Here is a 9,673-nt window from a genome sequence, read left to right as displayed (position 1 = left end):
CACCTTATATTAAGACATACAGTATGAATATGGAACATAAAAAAACAGTCATAAATACAAACATTATAATAACATAACAATAAAATGTTAGTAGAATAATACAAAAAGGAAATATGGGATCCACACACAGATTTATATATTATTTACTATATTGTATATGATACTTTGATAGCCATTTCAAAATCTCAATCTTTTAGAGTGATAGTAAATATATATATATATATATACAGTATATTAAATGTCCATATTTGATTTAGTTTCCTTCATGAAAATAAGAATATTTCTGATATACAACTAGATGTGTGTTGTCTTTGGTTAAAATAAGAGGATAATTTGGTAAAATGAAAGGAACGTTGTATATATATATCAACATTCTCTTTCCTAGTACTTTGTTGCACTTGAGTATTTATTTAATTCCTATTAAACGGTCGTATTTTTTTCTCCCACAACCTCATTATGACCTGTGACCCAATAATACCCAGACTCCTCCTCTACACAGCAGGAAAGCGATTCGTCAACCACAGTGCGCATACGCAGAGTACGAAGAAAACGCAGCAGTGTGCCGAAGTGTAGCGGAAGTTAACGAGTGCGCCGTGTCCGCGGCCGAAAGTCGCTTTGAAGTTTTTTTTGGTTTTTAAAAACGTATAGCTAGTTGACATCAATGTTTACCGGTCAGGGCCGCTCTGCAGAGATGCCGCTGGTGAGAGCAAAGCAAGGTAAGAAAAACATTCTCGGTTTTAAAACCATGTCTTCAACCAAAGCGCGGACCTGTTTGAGATAAACTTCCTCCGAACCTTCATCACTTCTTCTCTGTCTGTTGCAGAGCCGCGATGTACTGCCGCCAATGTAAGTTTCTTTTATATCTTAAATTTGTTAGGCCAACAAAATATTACTTTACTTTACTGCAGTCACATTCGTTTTAGAGGAAGTTCGAGTAAATACACCAAAGAGTTTGAAAATAAGTCCGTGTTGTCGTGAAATTCCATATTAACCATAATATGTTTACTTTATTGACCCCATTTAACCATCCGTCAGAAACTTTTTCATGGGTTTTTCTTTACTCGTTTTTTTTTTCCAATTTAAGAGGTTTATAATGTTTTATTTTGTAAAGGGTTCAAAACCTCTGTCGTTGGAAAAGTGTTCTGTAAAAACGTTTGTATTTGCCAGTGTGAATAAAAGTTAGTATTGTTTGTCGTGGCTGCTGTCGGTTTCCTTTTCTCCTGGCTAAGAGAAGTGAAACTAAAGGAAGTAGGCGTTGCATGCACTGAAGGAGTCAGGTCACCATGATCCGAGAAAGGCATGTGTTTTTTTTTTTTAATCACTGATTCCTCTAACCATTGTCTCTTCTGATAGAAATCTGTTGTGACTGTTTTTGAGTCTGGCGGCACCCGCATCACCCAGCTATACCGGGTAGTAGGTAAAGTATACTTATTTTAAACTGGCTTTATTTATACTACATCCATATTCTATCTGTTATTATACCTTTTTGATGTCATACATTGAAAACCTTTTTACAAAAGGATAGAAGTTCCTTTAAAGTTGGACTTAATAGATGGGTCCTTCTGATTGTTTTTTAGTTTTTTATGTTGAAACAAGGCTGGTATTTGTTTCGTCATAAAGGCAACCTTACGTTTTGATCTTGATTTAGGTGACTGATAAGTAATCGCACAAACAACTACATATCATTTTGTATAAGAAATACCTCAAAGGTATATCTGAATAATATAAGTAAAAATTCTATGTAACAATTTCTTAGTGTTGTTTTAAAAAAAAAATTAATCGTCCAGGAACAACTTGGGTATTTTTGACACGTACATTTGCAGCTGAGCAAATCATTATATCGCCCTTGAAATGTGTTGGCAATGTTTATATTTGTCTTTCTAGATGTGTACTTAAACTACTCAGATTCTAGGTCACTGGGAATGTTGCAACGTGAGGCAGTGATAAACAAAATAATAGACCAAGCATAATTCATAATGTCTAATAATAATAATAATAATAATCTATAGTAAAAGTATATTAACATTTTGACCCCACCAACACTTGTTGTAACAGAGAATCTTTGACTGTCAAGTTTTTAAAAACTGTTTATCCCCATCAGAAATGAACTTTTTACAAGCAGAAGAGGACGACTATGAGGATTCTGAAGAATGGTTCGAAAGTTGTGAGGATTACTATGATTTTGAAGGGCTCACCCACACTGAATTCCAAAGACCGCCCACATCGTTCTACCATTCTCCACCTCGTTGCATAGACTTGAAAGAAAGCGTGAGTTAATACGTCGAATTTTATCATGTTTAATAAATTGTTTCAACTCTAAGTGAATGACTCCCCTATTCTTACCAGGATGCCGAGAGAAAAGCCAGATCGTTACAAGAAGAAAAGCAGAACAAAGACAAGGCAGAAAAAAAACGTATTAAGAAAAAGGTAGATCGTCTTATTCTGTTTCTACTCTGAAGTTAAAATGTCCTTTTGTTTAGTCTTGTTCTCTTTCTTACCCAACAGAGGCAGAAGGAACGAAAACGGCTTGACAAAGCAGAGAAGGAAAAACTAAAAGAGGTACATACTGTTCTGCATGTTTTTGTGTCCAAAAACTCCCTTTGCCAGCTGTTCTATTTTTTTTTAACTGAATAACTTGCATTTGAAGGAGGGAGATCTTTCCCAAGAGGCAGAAGATGCAGCAAAGAAGCAGCAGTCCAGCAGTAAAGGAGAGAAAGACCTTTCCCTCAACGATACAGGACGGTGTGCTGATAACAAGACGCAAGTGAAGGATACAAATGGCACTAATTATGAATCTAGTGATGAGGAGTCCGATAAAGATGATGACGCTGAGGTAAGTCACTTCCAGAAGTTTGCCAAAACTAATCATGTTTTTAAAATCATCAGGCTTTTGTGTAGGATTTTCTGTCACAAACCGTCATGAAAAAAAGATTCAGCCACTCCTGTTTTCTTCAAATAAAAGTTTACAATGAAGTAGTTACTCCTGTGTTTATAATGATACTAACAGAAAAAAAATGGAAACTTGCTAAAGCACATTTAATCTTCATAGCTTTTGATGTTAGAACTTAAGTCATTATTTTCAAAAGAACAATGTCTAAATATCTTAAATATTAATGTTGCCAAATGTTTCAGGGGAAATATAAAAAATAATGTAAAACGTTATTAAAATTCAGAAACATGTTCAATATACAGTATATATATATATATATATATATATATATATATATATATATATATATATATATATTTATATAAGAGGGTATATGCACAATTCTTTCCAAGTCCAGAAATTCTTTCCTTTGTTAATTCGTATATTAACAGCAGAAAGAACATTTTCAGAGTGTTCAGAGTCATGTGCTTCCAAAGTCCATTACAAAACCATAGAGGAAAGCAGGCGCCTGCCGATGAAGGAACATTATTGTTATAGTTCTTTCGGGTCTTCAAACGCTGCAAGGCCTTGACTGCCATCTAAAACTATGATACCATTCTATATATTTTATCAATATATTTATTAAACAACTTGGCATAACTCAGTGTGCTGAACAACGATTTATACAGTTCCATTGTTGGTCCAAACGTTGTTAATTAGCTAAACTAACCCACTTTTTTTCCCCCACTTGTAGGAGCTGGATTTTACAAGTAGTTTTGTTAGTAAAGCTGCGGAAATAGTCAAACGTAAACTGGATCAAAAGCCCAAACTTGAACCAAGAGAAAGAAAGACCCAAATCAAAAGTAAAATCCTTCAAGATAAACCGAAGTACAACAATAAAGAGGTCAGTTTTACACTAATTCACCTCAGGATCCATACAAGAAATTGATTGATTTCATCTCAACAGGACTCTCAGGCAGACAACCGTTCCAGTTTGGAAGACAATATTAAAAGAAGCAATGAACTTGCATGTGAGTATTTGTTTTCTTCACATTCACCTGTTTACAATTAATTATTTTCTCTTTGTTAATATTCTAGTAATTGGAAATGGATACGCAAATATTGGAGATTATAGCATGGCGGTGAAATTTTTTACAGACGCCGTCAAATACAACCCTACAGAGTTTAAGTAAGAGCCTTTCTGTTTTCTGATTCTCTTGGTCTTCTGGTGTCTGACCCATTATGTCCACTGCAGGCTTTTTGGAAACCGATCCTTCTGTTTTGAAAAACTACAAGAGTATGAAAAGGCCCTGGCTGATGCTGAGCTGTGCCTCAGCTTTTCTCCACGCTGGGTCAAAGGTCTATTTAGGAAGGGCAGAGCCTTGGCAGGTCTTAAGGTAACAAATTCAGGACTTTTGTAGTAGAACTCTCTAGGTGTTATTTTAACGATGATCAGTTTGTCTGGACAACCCAATAGCCTTTCTCCCAAAACAAAGAATTAATGATATTGTAAATACACTAGGGGGAGTCAGAAACCAGCTTTAAGATTTATAAATGTTAACATGTTGGTTGCAACCCAAATAAATCAAATTCACAAGTAATACAATTTTATTAAAATTTAAAAAAAAGATGCTCTGTCATGATCCCCCGCCCCCATCTCCAGCCTTGTTGTTGCAGTGATGTCTTCTGTTTACACAGATGTTGAACTGATTCATAACTGTTCTCAAATGGAATCTCAACCAGGGGTCGTGCTTATTTTAAAGTTGAAGTCCTGTTTAAAGATGTGTCTCTTCTGTATTTCCACTTGTGTCTGTGTCTTTCCTCCAGAGGTATGTGGAGGCCTGCCAGGCCTTCAGGGAGGTTCTGGAGCTGGACAGGAAGTGCACCGAAGCGGCACAGGAGCTGATGCGTGTACAGATAATACAACTTATGGTGCGTAGTCACAAGTTTGAAGGCACTTAAGAGAGGAAATGTGGTAATAAATAGAGGTTTTTGTTATAGGAATATGGATACACCAGAGAGCAAAGCAGCAATGCCCTAATTATTCACGGGACGTTCGATAAGTCCCTGGAGGCCTTGTCCCGTATGAACCAACAGTCTAGTAAGTCGTCTGCTTCTGCAGCCTGCTTCTCTGACCTCCATGTAACCTGTTACAATCTCTTTGATAGATGTACGAAGGGGACTCCTCCCTAGACCTCAAGTCGTAAATACAACAGGAACGTCTCCCGTTCTCTCAGCCTATGGTCCCTCTCCTCCTCACGGTCAGAAAGCTTCACCAGAAATCCCAAACTCTACAAACCAGCCAATCTTTCCTGCAGTAAAGACAATTTCTAATGCCAGTCAACCACCAGCAGCAGCGTAAGTCCATCCAGCATGTGAGGAGACTCAACAGATTCAACCAGACGTTCTCCTCTTTCAGCAAGGAGTTGTTTCCAGTATGGGTGGGAAACGTGGTTCCTCCGCTGAATGAGGTCATCCTTACCAGCGTATTTCAGAGGTAAACCATATTGCGAGTTTACAAAATGAAACATTGTCAGTAAGCGCGTGTTTCCTCTGCAGTGCGGGGAGAATACACAGTGTGAAGATGTTGAGTATCAAACGTTGTGCCTTTGTAAACTTCACCAAACTAGAGGACTGTAACAAAGCAATAAGAACATTCCACGTAAGTAGGAACGGTCTCCACCGTGAGGTGAGGCACGTGACTTGACGGAACCATGCTGTGGTGGTCCTCAGGGCTCCATAGTGAAAGGCGTAAGACTGGTGGTGAGATATCCAGAAAGGTTTCCTGACGGCCTGGGAATTTCCAGAACCGCGATCAAAGCTCATTATATCGCTGAGTAGCATCCAGAGTAAGTTATTTTCCTCTTATGCTTCAGTTTCAGAGTGAAAAGTTTAACGTTTTGTTTCATTTAACAGGCATCCCTCAAGTGGAATCCAGTTCAGGCACAGCTGCATCCCTAACAGGACAGATTGAAAGGCTCCAAGCAGAACTGAGAAGTAAATGATCATTAGTTGTAACTACATATGTTTATTTAGGAGACCTGGAGCTCCTCAACTCCTCTTAATGGTTCTTGACAGTTTTATAACCTTTCTTTCCTTTAACCAATGACATTAATACTACTCTATGCAAAAAGTATACTGATTTATGCCAAATCCACTTGCCACAACCAAGACCAAGCAATTTTCTTCACTGTACCTGGTGCTGGTTATTCTTCATTTGATCCATGAGTGGTGATATTCTCTGGGACTCAATACATATCTACGTACCTGACGATCATTGTTCACCTAATAAAAATATAAACATCTTGTCTGTATTGTTGTTTTTTTTTTACAGCTTTCATTAATGTACTTGTTTATTAAAATACATGTGAAGGCTTCAGGTTTCTTCCTGCCAATTCATTATTGTGTGTATTTCTGTAATGACTAGTTTATATCAGTTTTCACGTTCAATTTCATAGTAAAAATCAGTCCCACAACATCTGTAGGTCAACTCTTGACGTTTTTCACGAGAAAGAATATGCTTTTCCATAGGCAGATGACTTCAGGTCATAGCTTATTTGTCCTGTAATTGAACTTCCCAAATGGAAAAGAATCGATTCTATTTCTCAGTAGACCGTAGATTCAATTTCCTTTCATGGCCACTAGATGGGAGTACAGATCCAGGCACGACTGAGTGATGGCGACTTGGACATCTTCTCGTGGCTCTTAAAGTGATCGTTCACCCAGAATTCAAGTTTACCTTCTTTCCCACTCACAATCATGTTGACTCAGGATTTGGATTATTTTCGGAGTTATGGGAAAACTTTAAATCCATTTTAATGAAGCTACAAACTTATTCCTACGGAACAATCCCTCATTTCGAGGCTTCAATACAAGGTGGATGTTAGAGAGGAGCACCACGGAGGTGTTTGGATGTTTTTAAGTGAGTCTTTTTGGGTGAAGATGAGGGTGAACGACCTTCCTGGCTTCTAGAAATACATGTGCAGTTGTGGAGGTCCTTCACCTTGACCCAGAGACAACACACAGGTTAAACTAAAACTGCATAGATTACAAACGAGTGATGGGTTGATGAGGCCTCATGAAGCAGCTGATGCTGTATCATGATACAGTTTAAAGACCACTAGATGGCACTCTCAGTGAAAATGATGCCAGGTTTCATTGAATTAGTAGCTCAGAGCCAAAAAGTATAAAGCAGATAGAGACATCTAGTGGCCTCTTAAAATTAAGAAACTTTATCATTAAACAACAGATGCATTATCATGAGGCCTCATTCCTCAACAAGGATACAATTGGATCCTGGTTCCATGTTGCACCATAACATGCTTCTCTTAGAGGAAAAAAGACCTTTAAAAATGCCTTTCTCTCTTCTGATGAAACAAGCCGACAGTGAGTTATCTATATGTATATGGAAATTAAATTGAAGTGAACCTGAATCCCTGTGACAGGGATTTCAGAAAATAAATGATAATTGTTTTAGGACAAATATTCTATACAAAATACATAATTTACATGCTGATCTTCAAAAAATACAAAGATCAAATTAATCTTTAATTTGAAGCCAATACAATCTTTCAGATTCTTACTTGCACTTACAAGATAAATCAACAGTTCTGTTGTCGGAGCTCTTTAGTATATGTATAGATCAAAATGTTCATAACAGTTTTTCTATCTATTATCCAATAAAAAAAAAGAACTTTTATTGGAATATTCCTGTAATGGCCGGGAAATGTATGCATTTCTGGGTGGTATAATGACATTGAACAATTATGTAATTACCAAGACTTTCAACTGAATACATGTTGACACATGGACACAACTGTCAAGGGTTATAGACTTGCTGCTGGATGTGACTAAAATACCTAAAAGCTAATATAAAAAAAAAGGATTCTCTTAGATTGTGACGTTACCCTGGTAACCATCCTTCAGAGTTTAGTAGATGTGGACATTAGGATAAATGACACCATGTTTCATCAGAGGGCGACTGTAGAATCATTAGCAAGAGTCAGAAACACTCATGCATGTGTTCTACTCTCCATATCAACACTTCCTGTGTTGTCGCAGCAGCTGGTTTTTTCCTGAACCTCTAGCTTCCAGCAATCAATCACCGGACCGATACTGACCTCCGGCATCCGAACGCTAAATTAGCTTCTCGAGCTCCACTTGTGCGCTGGTCTCATCACCTGGATTGATGAGTCATCAACAAACTGTGCAGCAACACTTTGACACTAATGGGCTTTTGATTCTTCTTCAGCTGTTGATTTACCTGCCAAAACATTCTCAGAGGAGGAGCTGCTACCGCCGCCGCTTTTGATGAGCGATATCTCGAGGTTACTAAAGACAGTTATTCAGTTCAAATTCTGATGGTGACTGCAGCCTACGGCTGTGCTTCACACACTGACAAAGAACAATGAGTTTTTAGTACAACATCTGAACTTCATGGATGTTGCGACTCTGCACCCATGCTCAGGAAGTTTTGTGTACTTGGACAGAAGCAAAACGTAAAAAAGCTGCATGGCATGTTCTGCTGTCAGGCTTGTTGGGATGCTTTCTTCATTCAACAAGCGGGATTGGGAAACCAACGGAACTGAAGCTTCGCCTTCTGACTGGTTTGTCCAATCACTATCAATGAGGCACCAAATTAACAAGACCGATGCTGTGTCTCAAATCGCGTACTTGCGTACTCAAAGTTAGTATTTTTAGTGCGCAAGTGCGTCTCAATTCTTAGTATGCGAAATTTAGTGCACCATGCACACTAAATTGGCGTACTAAAACGCCCACAAAACTGAGTATGGTTCGATGGACACTAACCACCCTAAACGGTCGCCATAATAATGACGTTTAAAACGGAAGTTACGTCATATATATATATGCATATACTTACAGGTGAATTTTCAGTAGCAGTAGGAGGATAAACACGTCTTCGGTGCTGTTACCAGCTTAAATATCTCGCGAATATTTTGATTCTCATATTTTTTCTTTATTTCTTCTTCCAAACTTGCAAAACGTGCTGCCAGCAGGTGTCGGCGATAGAGTTCAAACAGCTGGTTGCAACCATCATTAAATAGTAGTAGAAGAAGAAGCTGTCGTGTCAATTCCGGTTAGCAGCCGTAGCAGCAGTGTTTGATTTGAGACATACTATCTGTGGAGAATTTGCGTACTAGTTAGTATGTACACTATCCTGATGCATGCTAACTTCTAGTATACTAAGAGAAGTATGCGATTTGAGACACGGCACAGCGCTTATATATGATCTTCCCGATCCGACAACAGTGTAGCAATCAGAACACCTGGTGGCCCATCTGCATCCTAACCCTTGTCACTTCAGATGCTGGCGATCCAAACTGGATTGTTGGGTCCAGCCATGCTAACATTGATGGAGTGTGCCAATTGGCCAAGAAAGCGTTTCAGTACACCTGGCTGCCGTTTGGCCACTCCGGACAAACCATTGAGGATGAGTGATAACTGTACCACGGATTAAGAACATGAAACTGTTGTTCATACACAGCTGGTGTTGGTGGAACACTTCGGCCAGCTGGGCTTCGACAGGTGGTAGGGCCAAGTCTCTGGCTGATAGAAGGAGAAGGAGCCTTTGTGTCTCTCCTGGGACTCGTAGCAGCTGCTCTACTGAGTACCTGCCTGGGTAAGGTCTTCACGCGGCTATTTCGTGAACGTATGTAGGGAAGCAGACTCCCTGGCTTATGGGCACAGGACAAAAAAGAGATGGCTCTTAATATAGCGAAACAAAGAAAGTGATCCTCTAGATAACCCTTAAGTTATAAGAATAAGTATGAAGCTCTGTTGAGG

At 38.6% G+C, this 9,673-nt stretch overlaps 1 protein-coding gene across 1 annotated transcript; it reads left to right on the top strand.

Annotated features, from left to right (window-relative positions):
- Positions 1-542: 542 nt before the first annotated feature.
- LOC148082315 (uncharacterized) lies at positions 543-6,175 on the top strand. Its single transcript, XM_087789480.1, has 18 exons — positions 543-716; positions 824-846; positions 1,354-1,417; positions 2,102-2,268; positions 2,347-2,427; positions 2,506-2,559; positions 2,648-2,833; positions 3,624-3,773; positions 3,837-3,900; positions 3,968-4,058; positions 4,125-4,266; positions 4,697-4,801; positions 4,871-4,970; positions 5,038-5,227; positions 5,289-5,366; positions 5,429-5,531; positions 5,603-5,718; positions 5,786-6,175. Exons 1-17 carry the CDS (start codon positions 662-664, stop codon positions 5,708-5,710), a joined length of 1,761 nt encoding a protein of 586 aa, XP_087645606.1. The 5' UTR covers positions 543-661; the 3' UTR covers positions 5,711-5,718; positions 5,786-6,175.
- Positions 6,176-9,673: the final 3,498 nt, after the last annotated feature.

Source organism: Callionymus lyra, chromosome 4 (genome assembly GCF_982586985.1).
Source record: "Callionymus lyra chromosome 4, fCalLyr1.hap1.1, whole genome shotgun sequence".
Classification (NCBI taxonomy): domain Eukaryota; kingdom Metazoa; phylum Chordata; class Actinopteri; order Syngnathiformes; family Callionymidae; genus Callionymus; species Callionymus lyra.
The sequence above is the reverse complement of the archived record's forward strand: the minus strand, read 5'-3'. Positions and strand labels throughout refer to the sequence as shown.

Bases quoted from the DNA above. Each gene is read 5' to 3' on its own strand.
- LOC148082315 (XM_087789480.1), top strand. From the start codon at position 662: ATGTTTACCGGTCAGGGCCGCTCTGCAGAGATGCCGCTGGTGAGAGCA. The intron at 717-823 runs GTAAGAAAAACA...TGTCTGTTGCAG, and splicing joins GCTGGTGAGAGCAAAGCAAG to AGCCGCGATGTACTGCCGCC. The intron at 2,560-2,647 runs GTACATACTGTT...TTGCATTTGAAG, and splicing joins AGAAGGAAAAACTAAAAGAG to GAGGGAGATCTTTCCCAAGA.